The sequence below is a fragment of the Rhinoraja longicauda genome, chromosome 3 (assembly GCF_053455715.1).
Source record: "Rhinoraja longicauda isolate Sanriku21f chromosome 3, sRhiLon1.1, whole genome shotgun sequence".
Classification (NCBI taxonomy): domain Eukaryota; kingdom Metazoa; phylum Chordata; class Chondrichthyes; order Rajiformes; family Arhynchobatidae; genus Rhinoraja; species Rhinoraja longicauda.
Window position 1 is genome coordinate 31,423,867 of NC_135955.1, and position 22,232 is coordinate 31,446,098.

Genomic DNA, 22,232 nt, shown 5'->3' on the forward strand with positions numbered 1-22,232 from the left:
GAAACAGGCCTTTTCGGCCCACCAAGTCCGTGCCGCCCAGTGATCCCCGTACATTAACACTATCCTACACCCACTAGGGACAATTTTTACATTTACCCAGCCAATTAACCTACATACCTGTACGTCTTTGGAGTGTGGGAGGAAACCGAAGATCTCGGAGAAAACCCACGCAGGTCACGGGGAGAACGTACAAACTCCTTACAGTGCAGCACCCGTAGTCAGGATCGAACCTGAGTCTCCGGCGCTGCATTCGCTGTAAAGCAGCAACTCTACCGCTGCAGCCTTGTCCTAGATTTCTCTCCTGAAGATTTGGAATCTGCAACCAGCAAGCACCTCTCCAGGGTGGGGAAAGGCCTCTTACAGCAGTGACGGATAATGCATGTACACAGGCCAGACATGACTACTGCAACAGGTTGATCACTCTCTCGACTGGCATTCTGTGTTCTGGCAACCCCTGTGTTTTGAATCTGTGGTGCAAGTCTGTACTAATTAGCTAATTCTAACTAAGATCTAACTAAGAGCTAAAATGAACTCAGATCTGTACCAATCTGTAGCTAATTAACCTACAAGTGCAATTTTTGGCATAGTCATAGAGTAATCGGGTGATACAGTGTGAAAACAGGCCCTTCGGCCTAACTTGCCCACACCAGCCAACATGTCCCAGCTGCACTAGTCCCACCTGCCCGCATTTGGTCCATCTCAGCCAACAGCATTTATCACATAGAAATTTAAGGTTATGGACATTTCTCAGAACCCGTATGTGATCCAGGGGTTGGCTACACTTAAAAATAGTTCTCCAGCTCAGAGGAAGATGATCAAGGGCAATTTCTGTGCTCCAGATTCTCTGTGGTCCAGCATTTGTCAGACCTCAAGGGTACCAGATGAGAGAGTTCTATTGACTGTCCTAGTAACACATGCTGTTTTGTATCTGCATCCATTCCAGATATCAGTCGAACAACAAATGATTTGCTGGAGGAACTTTGTGGGTTGAGCAGCATCTTTAGTCTTTAGACTTTGGAGGTACAATGTGGACAGGCCCTTCGGCCCACCAAGTTCGTGACAACCAGTATACAACCCCGTACAACCCCGTACACTAGCACTATCTTACACACTAGGGGCTATTTACAATTTTACCCAAACCAATTAACTTACAAACCTGTACATCTTTGGAGTGTAGGAGGAAACCCAGTTGGTCACAGGAAGAACATACAAACTCAGGGTACAGCCAACACCCATAGTCAGGATCGAACCCAGGTCTCTAGGCATAAGACAGCAATGCTATCACTGCGCCACTGTGCCACCCAGCATCTGCGTGGAGAAACTAATTGTTGATGAATCAACGAGAAACCCTGCATCAGGAATTCCTTCCCCATTTTCAGTCCCAACTTATGATTTTGACCTGTTATTTCAACATCTCCTTCCCCATGCATTAATTATTTTCTTTTTTAATACATTTGTAATAAATGTGTCCAGCTTCAAGTTTCTGGGCACTCACATTTCGGAGGACCTAACATGGTCCAATAACACTGCTGCGCTGGTCAAGAAGGCACAGCAAAGACTGTTCTACCTAAGAACACTGAAAAAGTCTGGTCTACCCCAACAGCTGCTGATGACCTTCTACCGCTGCACCATAGAGAGCATCCTAACGCATGGCATCCCTGTGTGGTACCTCAGCTGCACGGAGGCAGAAAGGAAAGCTCTACAGCGGGTAGTCCATTGAGCTCAGAGGGCCATCGGAACACAGCTACCAGACTTGGAGGATATCCACAACACACGATGCCTAAGAAAAGCCACCAGCATCCACAAAGACTCTTCACACCCCTGCAACAGTCTGTTCGAACTCCTTCCACCGGGCAGACGATACAAGGCCTTCTACGCCCGCACCTCCAGGCTCAGGAACAGCTTAATCCCCAGGGCCATACCTGCTATGAACCGGTCCTGCTGAGCCAGATGGTCACAACGCATAGTGATCCGGCACAGATCAACTTGCACTTTATCCTGTCTAAAACTGTTACAATTGTTTCGTTGGGTTGCTGTTGTCTAAATTAATTAAATTATTGCATCGTATGGGAGGCGCATTCCCAATCTCGTTGTACCCCTGGGTACAATGACAATAAAGATATATTGTATTGTACTGTATTGAATTGTATAATTCAGCCCCGCAATGTCCAACAGTGGAAGACCCTATACTGAGGCCTGTCCCCACCAGGCTTTTGCGTTGCCTTTGCACTGAGCCTTGAGAGCGTCCCTCAGCATATACTCCTGCAGTTTGGAATGGGTGAGTCGGCAACATTCCCTTAAGGTCATCTTGCTGTGTAGGAAAACCAATGAGTTTCGGGCAGACCAAAGAGCATCTTTCACCAAATTGATGTCCTCTATTGCACAGTTGAATGGGATATACCGTGACAAGGACGCTTGCATCTTTCTACAAACCCTCTCATCAAACCCATAAGGCATTTTTCCAGATGAACTGGGCAGTCTGCTCATGGAACCACATCAATCCATCAAGTCCTTGTTCCACAGTGCCTGTAGGATGTTCCATGCTTGTCCATGAAGGATGTGTGATGCGCCAATGCCCAGCTGAATGGTGCTAAGTCATATAGTGATAGTGTGGAAACAGGCCCTTTGGCCCAACTTGCCCACGCTGGCCCACATGTCCCATCTACAATAGTCCTACCTGTCAGCATTTCGTCCATATCCCTCCAAACCTGTCCTTCCTTCAATATGCTTGAGGGATGCACCCCCTCAAACAAGGGAATGAACATCGCCCCAGGGGCCACATTGGTGCTATCTGCAAGGAGAAAGGTGCTAATATTACTGAGTACAATACTAGCATTATTACACGTAGAAACATACTAAGAAATTGTTAAGAGTTTTGCATGGTTTTTGTGTTGTATCTACTTTTCATTATTTTTGAAAAGTTTAAAAAAATCTGTGGAGGAAATGGACAGACGACGTTTTTCGGATCGTGATCCTTCAGTGTGAAGAAGGGCTCCAACCCGCCGCCTGTCCATTCACTCCGTAGATGCTGTCAGACCTGCCGAGCCTGTCCATTCACTCCGTAGATGCTGTCAGACCTGCTGAGTTCATCAAGCCTTTTGTTTCTTGCTCATATCACTTGATTTGGCTATATCACATTTGAAGTCTCCCTGCACCTGCTTCACAACTCACGCGGCGACCTTAAGAAATATGTGTCTTTGCCATTTGCAATGCCACCACTACACGTGGTCTCTTTAAGTTATGTGAGAAGTGCGGAAGTGTCAAACGACCTCTGTAGTCTTTTGTGTCTCCCGGATAGCTATGCAGGCAATGAACAATACATGTAGTACAGGTTAGACTTGAATTGCTAACCTATTTGTGTGGTCTAGATTTCACCAATCGTTGAACTGCAAGTGCCATCGCGGAGGAAGATAGTCAAATGTCCTTTAACATATTGTACGGATGTCTTACATCCCAACAATGAAGCAGGTGGTTTCAAATCGCCAATATGTTCTTTTTCCCCCGATATTTAATCTCCGAGGAAAGCTATTTTTAAAAACACCAATATCTTGTGCAACAATATTTAAAGAATTTAATGTTTTTTTAAAAGAAATGAATAGAATCAAAATAATCAGAAATAGAAACTGCAGTGCCGTTCGCTTTCAACACATTTTGCAGAATGTAACACACAAGCTCCCCACCCCACAAGTCTAAAGGTGAGCTAATTTATAATCCTGAACAAGGATTGTAATTGTAATTATTTTTAAAAGCTCGGGAAATATTAGGGAAACCTGAAAGGTAAGGCAAACACCTCCCCCTACCACGGCTCCACCTTGTTTTGTGTTCGTTCAGTCACGTAGGTTTTGTTTGCGTGCAATGAACATGCATGTGATTACCTACAGGGCGGAACAATATTTGCCTTTATTTGCATGGGTTTTGATTCGTTTTGCACTAATTTTTGGTTTGGTATACATTTTCATTACGATTAAAAAACATGTTTTTGAAATAACAATGCATCTCTGCCACACCAGATGACTAATATCGGAATTTTTTTCTTCGGTGAATGGAATGGAATGGATTACTTTATTGTCACATGTGACGAGGCACAGTGAAATTCGTTGCTTGCATAACCAATGTAAAACATTTGATGATGGGGTTGGTGTCAAGTCTCCAATTAGCAGGATTGGCAGACGTCGGGGGTGCGGGGAAAGGCAGCATTCGCGCTTCTTCCTGTCGGTTTCTTGGTCGGGGCCAGTGAGCAGCGGTGAGCAGGAAGTGGGGAATCGCCGCTTGTCTCCACGGCAGCCATACAGAGACACAGAGAGAGCAAGTGTGTGCCGCGCTTGTGTGAGCGCTGGCGGGCGGGGAGTGGGGAGCGGGGAGGTGGAACGCGACCCCGGGAGCAAGCTGTCACTCAACGCACTGCAAGCGGAGCCGCCGAACCGATCAGTCGCTTCACCGACAACCCTGACACACGCAGACAGGAAATCTTACAGAGGTACAGTTGCTGCGAGCGCCAATACGAGCAGTTTCCAATTTTCATGGCGATATGTTTTTTTTTGTTAAATGGTTGAGCGCACTTTCCCTTGGCGCTGTAAAGGGTCTGGAGAAGGGTCTCGACCCCAAACGTCACCCATTCCTTCTCTCCCGAGATGCTGCCTGACCCGCTGAGTTACTCCAGCATTTTGTGACTGAACACGGGAAGATCATCATAGTGCAAATACTCAGCTGGTCGGGCTGCAACCGAGCAGAACCAAACAGTGAATGTCGAAAGTCGTTTTCGTTCGGCAAATAATTCGGAATTTAATTTTCAGTAATTGCTTTTCACGGGATACAGTGTGCTTTTTTTATTTTAACCAAGGACGTTTCTACATACGACTGAAAATCAATTGAACACGTTTTACTAAACGGGGCGGATAGGATATTGCCTTGGATTAAGTTCCTGAGAGCTCGCCTCCGGAGTCAGTCCCTCACTAAAGACGAGAAAGGATTGCTCACAACAAGAGCTGGTTATGGACAAGTTTCCGAGAGGATGGGGAGTAGATGCGGATAGCTGTGTGGGACTCTCCTGCTTCCTAATACAAACGCCCGAAAGAGGGAAGCCGGATGATTCTTTCGAATATCATTGCGTTGCTTCCCAAAGTCGTTGACACGTTTGTACCGAGGATTGGTTGAGGATTGGTTGAACAGTAAGGGGACTGAGGATGGAGAATCCTCTCCCAAGTCGCAGTTATTTCATCCACAAGCAAGTGCGCTTCTTAATGCCTCGTCCGAGTGGCCAACATAATCAAAGACTTGGCCCAGTCTGACGAAAGGTCTCAACCTGAAACATCACTTATCCTTGTTCTCCAATGATGTTGCTTGACCCGTTGCGTTACTCCAGCACTTTGTGTCCTTTTGTGCATTAACCAGCACCTGCAGCTCCTTGTATCTACTTGTTCCACCCCAGTCATTCCTTCTTCTCCCTGCTCTCCTCCAGCAGAAGGTAGAGCATGTTCCATATCGGTAAACTGTATGTGCGTGCCTCTATCTAGAGCGGAAAACAAGGCGTGAATTTAGTGTGAACGCTGCCATGGCAACATTTAAGTTGCTCTTTAGCTTCGTGTTGTTTTCCAAGCAACCTGACAATAAAGCTCCAAAGGCAGTTTTCAGCTGCCAGCCGCCATGCATTGGCACAGAAATTTGGATTTTGACTTAACTGCACGATGTTTTAAAAGAATATTTCTGCTACTCGGGTCTGCTCTGCCAATCAATTAAGTTGTTTGGATGAGCGTTTGACGGCGCTGGAGTTTAGAAGGATGAGGGGAGACCTCATTGAAACTTACCGAATAGTGAAAGGCCTGGATAGAGTGGATGTGGGGAGGTTGTTTCCACCAATAGGAGAGTCTAGCACTAGAGGACACCACCTCAGAATGTACCTTTAGAAAGGCGATGAGGAAGAATTTCTTTAGTCAGAGGGTGGTCAATGGATGTTTGTAAGGCGGCGATTGCTAGATTATTGATTAGTAAGGGTTGTTTACTGTTTCAATTACAGTCATTGAAAGTAGGCATGCGGGTGCAGCAGGCAGTGAAGAAAGCGAATGGTTTGTTGGCATTCATAGCGAGGGGATTTGAGTATAGGAGCAGGGAGGTTCTGCTGCAGTTGTACATGGGCATTGGTGAGACCACACCTGGAGTATTGCGTACAGTTTTGGTCTCCTAATCTGAGGAAAGACATTCTTGCCATAGAGGCAGTACAGAGAAGGTTCACCAGATTGATTCCTGGGATGACAGGACTTTCATATGAAGAAAGACCGGATAGACTCGGCTTGTACTCGCTGGAATTTAGAAGATTGAGGGGGGATCTTATAGAAACTTACAAAATTCTTAAGGGGTTGGACAGGCTAGATGCGGGAAGATTGTTCCCGATGTTGGGGAAGTCCAGAATAAGGGGTCACAGTTTAAGGATAAGGGGGAAGTCTTTTAGGACCGAGATGAGAATGTTTATTTTCACACAGAGTGGTGAATCTGTGGAATTCTCTGCCACAGAAGGTAGTTGAGGCCAGTTCATTGGCTATATTTAAGAGGGAGTTAGATATGGTTCTTGTGGCTAAAGGGATCAGGGGTATGGAGAGAAGGCAGGTACACGATATTGAGTTGGATGATCAGCCATGATCATATTGAATGGCGGTGCAGGCTCGAAGGGCCGAATGGCCTACTCCTGCACCTATTTTCTATGTTTCTAAGGGTGTCAGGGGTTAAGGAGAGAAGGCAGGAGAATGGGGTTGAGAGGGGAAGATAGATCAACCGTGATTGAATGGCGGGTAGACATGATGGGCCAAATATCCTAATTCTGCTCCAATTAAATGATGAAACCAGAGCGCCCAGAGTGAACCCACGTGCTCACAGGGAGAATGTGGAAGTCGCAGTATGTCCTCACAGTTTGTACCCAAGTCAGGATCAAACCTGCATCGCTGGTGCTGTGAGACAGCGGCTCTATCATTGCGCCACTGTGACTTGTGTGAGTTTGATTAGTAACAGCTTTTACTGTATCATATTTGATCATATCTAATTTATTATTTTTGATCATAATCTGGCAACAGACGTGAGCCCTCATTTTTCGTCAGTACCTAACCCCTGACAAAAACAAAGCATCTACTGGGTTGGTCGCCTGTGAGACACTCCCATTTGGTATCATGCATCAGTGGTTTTGCAGTTGCAACCAGTTTCCTGTACGACACTTTTCCATTTGCAAATCTTTGAGTTTCACTTCTGTTGCATTCTTTGTGTTCCCCAGTTTGAACTTTTGTCTCTTTCGCAACTGCACTCTTGTATTAGTTACAAATGAGCATAACACAAGTCAAATGACGCAAAAAATATGCCGAGTGGAGATTTTAAATCCTCCAATTAATCCAGTCACAAACTCAAGCTTGAATGTGGTTATCCATAGTGTATTTGTTATGGACTTCGGGTTACACCAATCATTGGCTCAGACTCCCTGGTTAGCAATAGCATGGCATAAATGTGGCAACTTTTTATGTGCATAATGGGTGTAGATTTTAATTTAAAAATGGCTAAAGCCTACTTTTGTTATTCATCTACTTTCACTTCTGCATATATAGACCACAAAACAATATAGAATAGCACCAGGATGCTCAGCCCACCAAGGCTGCACTGATGATGGCACGAATCGAGCTCATTTTATCTATCTGCACGTGGTCCACGCATCTCTGTATCCTGCCTGTTAATGTGCCAGTTTAACAGTCTCGTAAATGTTGCTATCTTATTTGTTTCTCCAACCTCCTCCACCCAGGCACATATAAAACATGTCCTTGTACATCTTTAATCTTCCTCCCCCTCATCTTAAACATATGCCCAATAGTATTTGCTATTTCCATCTTGGTTAGGGGGGGGGGGGGGGGACTCTGACTATCTAACTCTGAATATCTGTCTACTCGCTTTATCCCTCTCACAATCTTATATAGTTCTATCAAGTCTCCCCTCAACCTCTTCTTATAGCCAATACATTCCAATTTGGGCTGTGTCTTGGTGAACCTCTATTGCTAGCTGTGGGCAGAAATACCTTGTGTTTAATTATTAATGCATTAATGCTTCTCGTACACAGAAATAGAAAAGCAGTTTCTTTGTTTCAGGAATTTCCTTTTTCTATTTAACCTTAAATGATACTGAGTCCAAGCTTGAAATAACTAAGGGAGGGCGGGGTTATCTTACTCTTCCTGACCCCATCCCCACTCAAGAATGCGTGGGATAGGCAGAGGTTTGGATTGGGGATCCAGAGGTAAATGCACTACACCACATCCATTTTCCTTGCTGTATACAGTGCGCTCCATAATGTTTGGGACAAAGACCCATAATTTATTTATTTGCCTCCGTACTCCACAATTTGAGATTTGTAATAGAAAAAAATCACATGTGGTTAAAGTGCACATTGTCAGATTTTATTAAAGGGTATTTTTATACATTTTGGTTTTGCCATGTAGAAAGTACAGCTGTGTTTATACATGGTCCCTCCATTTCATAGAAACATAGAAACATAGGTGCAGGAGTAGGCCATTCGGCCCTTCGAGCCAGCACCACCATTCAATATGATCATGGCTGATCACCTATTCCTGCTTTTTTTCCCATATCCCTTTAGCCAAATATAACTCTCTCTTGAAAACATCCAGTGAATTGGTCTCCACTGCCTTCTGTGGCAGAGAATTCCACAGATTCGTAACTTTCTGGGTGAAGACATTTTTTCTCATCTCAGTCCTAAATGGCCTACCTCTTATTCTTAAACTGTGACCCCTGGTTCTGGACTCACCCAACATCGGGAACATTTTTCCTGCATCTAGACTGTCCAATCCTTGAAGAACTTTCAGGGCACCATAATGTTTGGGACACATGACTTCACAGGTGTTTGTAATTGCTCAGGTATGTTTAATTGCCTCCTTAATTTACGTATAAGGGAGCTCTCAGCACCTTGTCTTTCCATCACCTTTGAAAACTTTTATTGCTGTTTATCAACATGAGGACCAAAGTTGTGCCATGAAAGTCAAAGATTCCATTATGAGACCAAGAAACAAGAATAAAACTGTTAGAGACATCAGCCAAAGCTTAGGCTTACCAAAATCAAATGTTTGGAACATCATTAAGAAGAAAAAGAGCTTTGAGCTTACTAATCGCAAAGGGACTGGCAGGCCAAGGAAAACCTCCACAGCTGATGACAGAAGATTCCTCTCTATAATAAAGAAAAATCCCCAAACACCTGTCCGACAGATCAGAAACACTCTTCAGGAGTCAGGTGTGGATTTGTCAATGACCACTGTCTGCAGAAGACTTCATGAACAGAAATACAGAGGCTACACTGCAAGATGCAAACCACTGGTTAGTCACAAAAATAGGATGGCCAGGTTACAGTTTGCCAAGAAGTACTTAAAAGAGCAACCACAGTTCTGGAAAAAGTGGACAGATGAGACAAAGAGTAACTTATCTCAGAGTGATGGCAAGAGCAATGTATGGAGGAGAGAAGGAACTGCCCAAGATCTAAAGCATACCACTTCATCTGTGAAACACGGTGGTGGGGGTGTTATGGCCTGGCCATGTATGGCTGCTGAAGGTACTGGCTCACTTAACTTCGTTGATGACACAACTGCTGATGGTATTAGCATATGAATTCTGAAGTGTATAGACACATCCTATCTGCTCAAGTTCAAACAAATGCCGCAAAACTCATTGGCCGGCGGTTCATTCTACAGCAAGACAATGATCCCAAACATACTGCTAAAGCAACAAAGGAGTTTATCAAAACTAAAAAATGGTCAATTCTTGAGTGGCCATATCAAACACCCGAGCTAAACCCAATTGAGCATGCCTTTTATATATGCTGAAGAGAAAACTGAAGGGGACTAGCCCCCAAAACAAGCTTAAGCTAAAGATGGCTGCAATACAGGCCTGGCAGAGCATCACCAGAGAAGACACCCAGCAACTGGTGATGTTCATGAATCGCAGACTTCAAGCAGTCATTGCATGTGAAGGATTTGCAACAAAATACTAAACATGACTACTTTCATTTACATGACATTGCTGTGTCCCAAACATTATGGTGCCCTGAAATGGGGGGACTATGTATAAACACAGCTGTAATTTCTACATGGTGAAACCAAAATGTATAAAAATGGCCTATATTAAAATCTGACAATGTGCACTTTAACCACATGTGATTTTTTTTTCTATTACTAATATCAAAGTGTGAAGTACAGAGGCAAATAAATAAATGATGGGTCTTTGTCCCAAACATTATGGAGGGCACTGTAACTGCAGCAGACAGTGTCTTTCAGATCCACACTTGCCTTGTCGAAGCGAATGTGGCAGAATCATTGCAATAAGTGAGTTCGGTATTTTGACTGAGCATGCACCGGTCATAGGTCGCAGGGGCTAAACATTCTCGCCGGCTGATCTGCTGCGTGTATAAGGCCCGGGTTTCATCCGTATTTTCCAGTTTTGCTTCGTAGAGGTACGAAAATGCTGCTTTAAAAAATATTGATTAGGTGTATTTATGGTTAATTTGTACAAGACTATGATGATTTTGTAAGTTTTATTGCTTTATGCTTCGGTGAGTGAGCGAGATTGTTACGATTTTCTTTTGCTGTTTGTGCAGCGATTAGCCGTCTGCAGAGGTCAGCATCCAGCGGAGCGGTTTGTCTGATCGAACCCTCCCTATAATATCACCCGGTAGACACAAAACGCTGGAGTAACTTACCGGGACAGGCTGCCTGTTTCCGATTGCCAAACCCGTAACCTGACAGAGCGGCACCCGACAGGTATAGGCCCGCCTGACCCGGGGACCACTCTCATGGCAGCGCTGGCTGTGAGGATTGAGCTTGTCGGAAACGCGCATTGGGGGTGTGATTGAGGGAACAAGACCCAGACAACCAGCTACAGGGAGCCAGCGCTGGCGAACAAAGCCGCTGCTGGCACCGCCATCCCCGGGAGCAGCGTAGGGCTGAAGTGGAGCGAGGTTTGTGTGGAATGAGGGCGAGTTTGTGCAGCGGCCATGTCTGCTCTGGGAGGCGGCACAAATGACATTGCCTGGGGTGGGAGGGAGCTCTAACCTGCAATGAAGCACCAAGCGTGGGGATTTTTTAATGTATTAGAAGGAGCTGTGGACACTGGTTTACACCGAAGATAGACACAAAATGTTGGAGTTACTCAGCGGGACAGGCAGCATCTCTGGAGAGAAGGAATGGCTGACGTTTCAGGTCAAGACCCTTCCTGTAGGATCTCGATCTGAAACGTCGGCCATTCTTTCTCTCCAGAGATGCTGCCTGTCTCGGTAAGTTACTCCAGCATTTTGTGTCTACCGGGTGATATTATAGGGAGGGTTTGATCAGACAAACCGCTCTGCTGGATGTCGATCTCTGCAGCTGTTTAATCGCTGTATGAACAGCAAAAGAAAATCGTAACGATCTCGCTCACTCACCGAAGCATAAAGCAATGAAACCTACAAAATCATCGTAGTCTTGTACAAATTAACCATAAATACACCTTATTCATATTTTTTAAAGCAGTATTTTCTTACCTCTATGAAGCAAAACTGGAAAATATGAGAATGTTTAGCCCCTGCGACCTATGATGCTCAGTCGAAATACTGAACTCGCTTATTGCAATAGACTGCCAGAAGGCATTACCCTTTCCATGTCTTTAATGAGGAAGAAGAGGGTGTTGGCCATGATTGGGGAAGTTTCCACAGCATTGCCTGATATTTTTAAAGATGATGTTATCTTAAATCTAAACCTTCACCTACCTACTCCTTGTCTCCTATTTAGAGGGTGTCAGTATATAGCTCCTTTGTTGCTCTTGCCACTCTCCGTTTCCACCCACTTTCCCCTCAGTCCCACTCTCACTCTGCCTGTACACTTGTGTCTTTTTGCTTTCAGATCACCATGAACTTCCACTCTGTGATTTCCTTGCTGCTGATCTCCAAGCTATTGCAATAGATCTGGCACTCATGCTTGGCACCTCTCTGCTTGCTGTAGAATGTGGATCAGAGGCAAGATCTGAATGACTAGCCTGCAGTTTGTCCATTGATGAAGGATGGATTGAATACTAACTTCCAAGTGAATGAGATGAGGTATGAGTTCTCCCTCAGCTGACTCGGGTGAGGGTTTGGATGGAGCAGCCCAAAAAATCGAAGAGTAATGGACATTTACAATGAGGTTCTTGGAGCATTGTCAAGCTGCCTGAAATCCACATGTGGTATGTTGAAGGGCCATTTGTATCCATCTTCAGACTTGCACAAGGCTTTGCACAAATTGTGGATCTAATTCAGCCAGCACTGTGGCACAGCCAATGGAATTGCTGCCGCACAGCTCCAAGTTCAAATCTAACAGCTAGTGCTGTCTGTGTGAGGGTTGCACATTCTGCAGGGAACTGGCTTAGCTTCTTTCAGATGCTACATTTAGTAGAGAGTAATCTGTTTCTCTTCCCACCGATCCTGCCTGATCTACTGAGTGTTTCCAACATTTCACCATCTGCGTTTTTTTGATTTTTTTTCATTCCCATCTAGCTTGTTTCCATGTGCATACTACTCTGCTGCTCAGTCTGAGAAGGAATGTGCAATGGCCTCAATTGTGTGATCCGATATTGCAATCCGAGTTAATTCATATTAGTAGAACTGGAAATGATTCTACCTGATCTGTTTTCCAAGCCAAGATTATTATTGTTCAAGGGTACTATCAAATTTTGAGCCAGTTTCCAAGTATTCTGATAAAAGGGAATGACTTGAAACAGAAATACTGTAGTGTGTGGAAAATGGACAGGGGAATGTGATGAGACACAAAATAATGGACACAGTTTGATGCAATCTTAGGTCAAAGACGAGGGGCATAGCTTTAAGGGGCAAAGTTTAAAGAAGATGTGCAGGGCAGGTGTTTTTTACACAGTGTTGTGGGTGTTTTTTAGTTTAGAGATACAGCGCGGAAACAGGCCCTTCGGTCCACCGAGTCCGCACAGACCAGCGATCCCCGTACACGACACACAAACTAGGGACAATTTACATCTAAACCAAGAAAATTAACCTGTACGTCTTTGGAGTGTGGGAGGAAACCGAAGATCTCGGAGAAAACCCACGTGGTCACGGGACAAACGCACAAACTCCGTGCAGACAGCACCCTTAGCTGGGATCGAACCCGGGTCTTTGGCATAGCAAGCGCTGTCAGGCAGAAACGTTATCGCTGCATCACCATGCCTCAGGCAAGGGTACCTGAAATATGCTACCAGGGATGGTGCTGGAGACAGGTACGATAGTGGTGTTATCCACTTTGGTGGCAAGAACAGGAAATGGCCGATTAGGAGAAGGGGAGATGCAGCGAGACCTGGGTGTCGTGGTGCACCAGTCATTGAAAGTAGGCATGCGGGTGCAGCAGGCAGTGTAGAAAGCGAATGGTATGTTGGCATTCATAGCGAGGGAATTTGAGTATAGGAGCAGGGAGGTTCTGCTGCAGTTGTACAGGACATTGGTGAGACCACACCTGGAGTATTACGTACAGTTTTGGTCTCCTAATCTGAGGAAAGACATTCTTGCCATCGAGGGAGTACAGAGAAGGTTCACCAGATTGATTCCTGGGATGGCAGGACTTTCATACGAGGAAAGACTGGATAGAATTGGCTGGAATTTAGAAGATTGAGGGGGGATCTTATAGAAACTTACAAAATTCTTAAGGGGTTGGACAGGCTAGATGCAGGAAGATTGTTCCTGATGTTGGGGAAGTCCAGAACAAGAGGTCACAGTTTAAGGATAAGGGGGAAGTCTTTTAGGACCGAGATGTGAAAGTTTTTTTTCACACAGAGAGTGGTGAATCTGTGGAATTCTCTGCCACAGAAGGTAGTTGAGGCCAGTTCATTGGCTATATTTAAGAGGGAGTTAGATGTGGCCCTTGTGGCTAAAGGGATCAGGGGGTATGGAGAGAAGGCAGGTACGGGATACTGAGATGGATGATCAGCCATGATCATATTGAATGGCGGTGCAGGCTCGAAGGGCCGAATGGCCTACTCCTACACCTATTTTCTATGTTTCTATGTTAAGAGGGTTTTAGGCAGGCACATGAACATGCAGGGAATGGATGGATGTGGATCATTGGCTGGCAATAGTTTACCTTGGCATGATGTTCAGCACGGGCATTGTAGACTGAAGGGCCTGTTCCTGTGCTGTACTCTATGTTCCTTTGGGATATTTGATTAAATCATCTGTTGAATTGCAAAACTTCTATTATATTATTTTTCTTATAAAGTAAGCATGATAAAAGTTTAATCAGTAATAAACAATGAATGTGTGACAAGCTTAACAATGCTTCTAAAATATACTTTTATACAATGTACTGAAATGTTCTGACTAATTATTAAAGAATGTAGCTGTTGTGCAGGGAATCATTCATGTTTTCTTTTTCTTCTTGAGGTAGATGTCTGCAGTTTGACCTTCTGCAATGAAGGTCAAGAGCAGGTATGAGAGATATACAACAATGAATAATGTGAATGTTTGTTCAAATAAAGCAGGCCATGTTAATATAGACTGAGTGAAAAACTTTGATTTTTCTTATTTAACTTTTCTTACCAGGAGCAAAGTGTGGCACATATCATGAAATTCCAACTGACAACCAACAAGGCGACGTTTTTGTGATGGGTCTTCGATTTCATTTTGTCTACGATCCTCAAGGCTGGTCCTGTGTCGGTATAATCACCTTCATTTGGCTATACAATACATACTGCATCCCCAAACTTATACTCTACCCTCACTATGAAGAAGAACATGTCTCAGCTGCTGTAATAGTCGGTAAGTAGCAATGCTTTGAGTGAGCACAAACTGCTGGAGTAACTCAGCAAGTCAGGAAGCGTCTCTGGAGGAATTAGCAGGCGACATTTTGGGTTGGGATCCTCCTTTAGACTGATTTTATTCAGGAGGATAAAATGAAAAAGAAGTCGGGGTGGGACAGAGCCTGGCGAGTGATTGGTGGATACAGGTGCAGGTGTGGAGAGTTTGATTGGGTGATGGGTGGACAAAGGCGAGAGTTAAAACAGACAAACAACATATAAGATTATTAAGGGGTTGGACACGTTAGAGGCAAGAAACATGTTTCCAATGTTGGGGGAGTCCAGAACCAGGGGCCACAGTTTAAGAATAAGGGGTAGGCCATTTAGAACGGAGATGAGGAAAAACTTTTTCAGTCAGAGAGTTGTAAATCTGTGGCATTCTCTGCCTCAGAAGGCAGTGGAGGCCAATTCTCTGAATGCATTCAAGAGAGAGCTAGATAGAGGTCTTAAGGATAGCGGAGTCAGGGGGTATGGGGAGAAGGCAGGAACGAGGTACTGATTGAGAATGATCAGCCATGATCAATAGACAATAGACAATAGGTGCAGGAGTATGCCATTCAGCCCTTCGAGCCAGCACCGCCATTCAATGCGATCATGGCTGATCACTCTCAATCAGTACCCTGTTCCTGCCTTCTCCCCATACCCCCTCACTCCGCTATCCTTAAGAGCTCTATCCAGCTCTCTCTTGAAAGCATCCAACGAACTGGCCTCCACTGCCTTCTGAGGCAGAGAATTCCACACCTTCACCACTCTCTGACTGAAAAAGTTCTTCCTCATCTCCGTTCTAAATGGCCTACCCCTTATTCTTAAACTGTGGCCCCTTGTTTTGGACTCCCCCAACATTGGGAACATGTTTCCTGCCTCTAATGTGTCCAATCCCCTAATTATCTTATATGTTTTAATAAGATCCCCCCTCATCCTTCTAAATTCCAGTGTATACAAGCCCAATCGCTCCAGCCTTTCAACATACGACAGTCTCGCCATTCCGGGAATTAACCTAGTGAACCTACGCTGCACGCCCTCCATAGCAAGAATATCCTTCCTCAAATTTGGAGACCAAAACTGCACACAGTACTCCAGGTGCGGTCTCACCAGGGCCCGGTACAACTGTAGAAGGACCTCTTTGCTCCTATACTCAACTCCTCTTGTTACGAAGGCCAACATTCCATTGGCTTTCTTCACTGCCTGCTGTACCTGCATGCTTCCTTTCATTGACTGATGCACTAGGACACCCAGATCTCGTTGAACTCCCCCTCCTCCTAACTTGACACCATTCAGATAATAATCTGCCTTTCTATTCTTACTTCCAAAGTGAATAACCTCACACTTATCTACATTAAACTGCATCTGCCATGTATCCGCCCACTCACACAACCTGTCCAAGTCACCCTGCAGCCTTATTGCATCTTCCTCACAATTCACACTACCCCCCAGCTTAGTATCATCTGCAAATTTGCTAATGGTACTTTTAATCCCTTCGTCTAAGTCATTAATGTATATCGTAAATAGCTGGGGTCCCAGCACCGAACCTTGCGGTACCCCACTGGTCACTGCCTGCCATTCCGAAAGGGCCCCATTTATCCCCACTCTTTGCTTTCTGTCTGTCAACCAATTTTCTATCCATGTCAGTACCCTACCCCCAATACCATGTGCCCTAATTTTGCCCACTAATCTCCTATGTGGGACCTTGTCGAAGGCTTTCTGAAAGTCGAGGTACACCACATCCACTGACTCTCCCCTGTCAATTTTCCTAGTTACATCCTCAAAAAATTCCAGTAGATTTGTCAAGCATGATTTCCCCTTCGTAAATCCATGCTGACTCGGAATGATCCCGTTACTGCTATCCAAATGCTCAGCAATTTCGTCTTTTATAATTGACTCCAGCATCTTCCCCACCACTGATGTCAGACTAACTGGTCTATTTAATACCTGTTTTCTCTTTCCCTCCTTTCTTAAAAAGTGGGATAACATTTGCTATCCTCCAATCCACAGGAACTGATCCTGAATCTGTAGAACATTGAAAAATGATCTCCAATGCTTCCACTATTTCTAGAGCCACCTCCTTAAGTACCCTGGGATGCAGACCATCAGGCCCTGGGGATTTATCAGCCTTCAGTCCCATCAGTCTACCCAAAACCATTTCCTGCCTAATGTGGATTTCCTTCAGTTCCTCCATCACCCTAGGTTCTCCGGCCCCCATTGAATGGCGGTGCTGGCTCGAAGGGCCGAATTGCCTACTCCTGCACCTATTGTCTATTATCTAAAAGAGTGTCAGAAAATGAGAAAAGGGGAGTGGAATGAAAAGTCAATGGGAGGGTTATAAGGGGAAGGGAGAAAAGGGGGAAGAGGGGTGGGATAGTAGATATAAGTGCGCACCAGGATAGGGGAACATTGGAAAGAGGGGTCTTGTGTTGGAACATAACTGGACATTTGTTGTCGTGTACGCGGGTTGGCAATACATGATATGCAATGCAAAATGTTGAGGAGACTTCTCCATTCAGATTGGTCCCGTGTTGGATCTGTTTGGAAGTGCATGAATTCTGAACATTTTGTAGCACTGATGAAATTTTACCAAGAATATCGGACATGAGGGTTTTTATTTTTCTACATGCTAAATTATTTATCAAAGACATAATTACAAGTGACGGAGTAAGCCTTTTACTTTGCAACTATTTGATTTCTGGATAGTTGCCAGCACTGACTCAATGGTTCAATAGTGCTTTATTTGTCACATGCAACTGCACAGTGAAGTTATTTTTGCATATATCACAGACGCTGGCGCCGCCATTGTTGGTGGCATTATTCAAAGTCCGGGCGGCCCGCGCGCTCAATGTACTGGAACAGTTCCCGCGAACGGACGTCCCTCTCCTCTCCCCATCCGGCCATCCTTGCGACCCGAGGGCACCTCCTGCAGCCGTCCTTGAAGGCGCTGGAGGCATTACCCTGGTTCACCCTCCTTACTGGCCCTTGTTCCTAGCACCGGACATAACCAGCTCCCTCCCAGTTACCCTGTCCGATGAGACTTCGTGGGTTCCCGGTCCTGCCCACCGACGAGCCGAGGGTAGGTTCTCGGTCCCACTGAGCGACGAGTCTTTGGGGAGGCCCAAACGGGTGGGTACCCAGCCCCGTTGACCCAGCCTTTGGGTGAAGTCCCGCCAACCAATGAGCCTTCCGGGTGGGCACCGCGGCACCTCTGGGTGGCCTCCACTGTGCAGCGCCTCAGGAAGGCCTCAATTGATCTGCATGTTCCTATTTGTACACCGTGTTTAATGGTCACAATGCTAGACAGAATGTGGGAGATAATTAATGATCTTGATGAACCTGGTACTGGAACTGTCCCGAGAATGTTGGTAAATTAACAAACCTCGAGGGCACACCTGTAAAAAAAAAAAACAGATTGAAAACAAATAACGGTGAATAGTAACTGGCATTGGAGTGGCTTTTGGATCTTTACTGAAAAAGAAAGATGATGACTCAGTGGCAAGAGCTGCATTTAATAGAAGCATGCAATAAGCTGAAAGCTGACTTTTAAAATAAAAGATAATGGCATTTTAACTGAAATAAGTTCAAAACGAATGTCTCTATCTTTTCAGCGTATTACTTGGTGTCATTTTTCTGTGTTGCATCTCTGATGAGAGCCTCCATCGCCGATCCAGGGAGACTGCAACAAGACCCAGAAATACCATATTCAGGTATGGCCCTTCGTGTAGGTTCTGCCGTGTCAGCATGGATGAGTTGGGCTGAAGTGATTCTGAGCTGAATAACTCTGACTCTATCAATGCCGTTCATTAAGCACATACTGTACAATGTGCCATAACCCCGGCCAATATTTTGGTTCAAATTAAATACACGTTGCTTTTGTGTGATTCGCAGTGCTGCTCTGCCTCTGTTTTAAGTTACAATAACAGCTAATTGCTTCGATGGTTTAGTATTTCCCTTTTCATTTGACATTTGACAGCACGGCAATGGAATTCTGTTTCATCTGGTGAATTCTGACAAGGTTAGTTGTGAAAACTACAAAGCTAAATCTAATATGATCATCTGCCATATGCAGTGGTGAAGTAGTCTTTGACATTACCACCCTGGGGAAAAAAGATTCTGTCTACGCTATTTTTGTCAATTACCGTGGGTTTGGAAGGTGCTGTCTAAGGATTCTTATGGAGTTGCTTCAGGGCATCTTGTAGATGGTACAAAGTGCTGCTGTCTGCAGCTCAGTGGTGGAATGAGTGAATGGCTATGCATGAGGTGAGCTGCAGTGTGGTGTAGTTAAGTTGCATGTCGCTAAAGCTGCACTCATCCAGACAAGTGGAGAAAGTTCCATCACACTGCTGACTTGAGCCTGAGACTGACTTCTTCAGTCTGAAGAAGGGTCTCGACCCGAAACGTCACCCATTCCTTCTCTCCTGAGATGCTGCCTGACCTGCTGAGTTACTCCAGCATTTTGTGAATATGAGCCTTATAGATGGTGGGCAGGCCTTGGGAAGTTGGTGGATGAGTTATTTGCCGCAGGATTCCTAGCCTCAGTTCTGCTCTTGTAACTGCATTGTGCATTTGGCTACTCCAGTTTAGTTTCCAGTCTACCAAGCACATCCGCGATTAGCAAGTGTTCAGCAATAGTCCACCGATCATAACATGCAAGAGGTGTTAAGTTTTGTCGCCATTTTACGCGCTTTAGTTGTTATTACCTTTCCCCGTTCCAGGCAAGCCCCAGACTGCTAGTGGGGTCTCCAGCCATTGTCTTCCTTGGACGTCTGAATCAACTAGTGAACTGATGTCCAAGTCCTCACCCGTCCACCTTTGTTTCCCGGGAGCGCCTCCCACAGCCAAGCTCAAGGGCGCGGTGGGCCAGACCTCGGTTCCCTCTCCTCCTACCGGTCGGTCTCCAACCTCGCCATTGTGTCCGACCTCATCACTGGCTCCATCCTCTTGGTCTCTGGTCATCAGGGGACAAGCAGGGACCGGCTCGCCGAGCTACCCCTTCCAGGCCGTTATCCGCCGGTCCTCTGAGCAGGGGAACTACCCCCTACAGGCCTCAGTCCACCAGGTTGCGTTTGTCCATGGGGGAACAGCGCAGTGGCTTCCCCCTGTAAGCTGCAGCCCTCTGGGTGCTTCAGCCACACGCGGCACAATGTTCAGAGGTGGGCAATGGTGGAAACGACGAGTATTGATGTTCCCTGAGAGTGGTAACGAGTTGATGAGTTTCAATTGATGGCAGGCTGACTGGATTGTTTCAGTCCCCCATGAGAGTGGGTAGGGGCTTGCAATGCCTCACACAAGCTGCATCATGTATAAATCTCAGAGAGTCTGTGATGTCCTATTTCTTCAATAGACCTGCACTCTGGCTGGAACAAATTTTATTGAACGCAGTCCATTTTTAAAATTGCAGGTGGAAACGTGGAAACCCAGTAGCTGGGCCTCAATCTAACTTTTGTTGGCTTCTGATGCTATAGATCAGATTCTATGCCAGCACCTTCCAAGCAAGCAGTTTTTTATGAACGTATGACCAGAAAGGGTTGCCTGACTTAAGCCTGGAGTCAGCGTGTCCAAAATCTTCATAACAGCTGCAGTTCAGGATCGACCATGATCTTTTTCCACACTTGAAATACAGCCAGATGGACCCCTTTTAAGTTCATACGTTATAGGAGCAGAATTAGGCTATTTGGCCCATCAAGTCTACTCCATCATTCAATCATGGCTGATCTATCTTTCCCTCTCAACCCCATTCTCCTTCCTTCTCCCCATAATCCCTGACACCCGCCAACCTATCAATCTCCACCTTAAAAATATCCACTGGCGGCCTCCACAGCCGTCTGAGGCAATGAATTCCACAGATTCACCACCCTCTGACTAAAGATCCGGATGTGCTGGCTCTGGAGAGGGTCCAACGGAATGACAGAGTTAACATGTGATGAGCGTTTTTCAGCACTGGACCGGTACTCGCTGGAGTTTAGAAAAATAGAAGGAAGGGACCTCATTGAAACTTACCGAAAAGTGAAAGGCTTGAATAGAGTGGATGTAGAGAGGATGTTTCCACTGGTAGGAGAGTCTAGAACTAGAGGGCATAGCCTCAGAATAAAATAACATATCTTTGGAAAGGAGATGAGGAGGAATTTCTTTAGTCAGAGGGTGATGAATCTGTGGAATTCACTGCCACAGATGGCTGCAGAGGCCAAGTCATTGGGTATTTTTGATATATATTTGATTGGTAAGGGTATCAAGGGTTACGGGTAGAAGGAAGAATGGGGTTGAGAGGGTTGATTAAATGGCAGAGTAAGCTCGATGGGCCACTTGACCTACTACTGCACCTGTGACATGAACTCATGAACTATCTATCATCCCCAACCACTGCTACCTAACTCCACCCTCCCCCTCCAACATCTGGCTTCATCTGCCCATCATCAACTGGATCCGCTTATCGAATATAAGCCCCTGCTCACCCTTCTGGCTCACTTCTTTATATTGATTCTCTCCCATGTCCACTGTTTATCCTGATCCTGTTATCGACCTGAAATGTTGATTGTGTATGCACACCCTTAGATCCTGCTTGACCTGCAGAGTTCCTCCAGTAGTTTGTTATTTGTACTCAAGATTCCAGCATCTACAGTTTCTTGTGTCCCCACTGGTGGTTATTGAAATTGCCAAGCATTTGCTTCTATTGACTCTGGTGCAATAATATTCTGAACAATGTAACAGAGCCTGGTGTATTTTTAGCTTGCAATACCAAAAATAAACTTGCATCTATTTAAATAAAATCTTATTTTTGAAAATCCTGCGGGGAAAAATAACTTTGCTTTAGCGAGTTTGAAATGCTCTCGCCCCTAACCCAATTTTCCCCGTTTGCACAGTTGTTTTTACAACATGACTTTCTATAGCTCGCGTTTTTTTGGGAATGCATCTGTTGTTTAATAGTAGAGCTACCTGTAGTTCTACATCTTTACTTTGTCTGTGGGATGATTCACCATTTTCTTTTGGTTAAACAACCTGGATGATGTTTTCAGTCTTTCAAAGGATGGCAAGATGGAGAACATGCGTGGTATCCAATGTAAAGATGTGTGTGGAAGGACGGTTTAATGGCGAGGCGAGTCCTTAGATTTTTTTTAGATTTAGAGATACAGCGCGGAAACAGGCCCTTCGGCCCACCGGGTCCGCGCCGCCCAGCGATCCCCGCACATTAATACTATCCTACACACATTAGGGACAATTTTTAAGTTTGCCCAGCCAATTAACCTACATACCTGTACGTCTTTGGAGTGTGGGAGGAAACCGAAGATCTCGGAGAAAACCCACGCAGGTCACGGGGAGAACATACAAACTCCATACAGATGGCGCCTGTAGTCAAGATCGAACCTGAGTCTCAGGCGCTGCATTCGCTGTAAGGCAGCAACTCTACCGCTGCGCCACCGTGC

At 45.3% G+C, this 22,232-nt stretch overlaps 1 protein-coding gene across 9 annotated transcripts in view; it reads left to right on the forward strand.

The window, feature by feature from the left end:
- Nucleotides 1–4,172: 4,172 nt before the first annotated feature.
- zdhhc21 (zDHHC palmitoyltransferase 21) overlaps nt 4,173–22,232 on the forward strand; it is a 50,894-nt gene continuing 32,834 nt past the window's right edge. For 2 of the 9 annotated variants that reach the window (XM_078395642.1, XM_078395645.1), the window contains exons 1-3: nt 12,088–12,216; nt 14,573–14,788; nt 18,420–18,518. In XM_078395642.1, coding sequence (XP_078251768.1) covers nt 12,159–12,216; nt 14,573–14,788; nt 18,420–18,518 — 373 coding nt within the window. In that variant the 5' untranslated portion in view covers nt 12,088–12,158. Of the gene's footprint in view, nt 5,465–11,897; nt 12,217–14,417; nt 14,459–14,572; nt 14,789–18,419; nt 18,519–22,232 lie in introns of those variants that run through there. The other 7 variants (XM_078395649.1, XM_078395647.1, XM_078395654.1 and 4 more) reach the window with 7 other exon arrangements.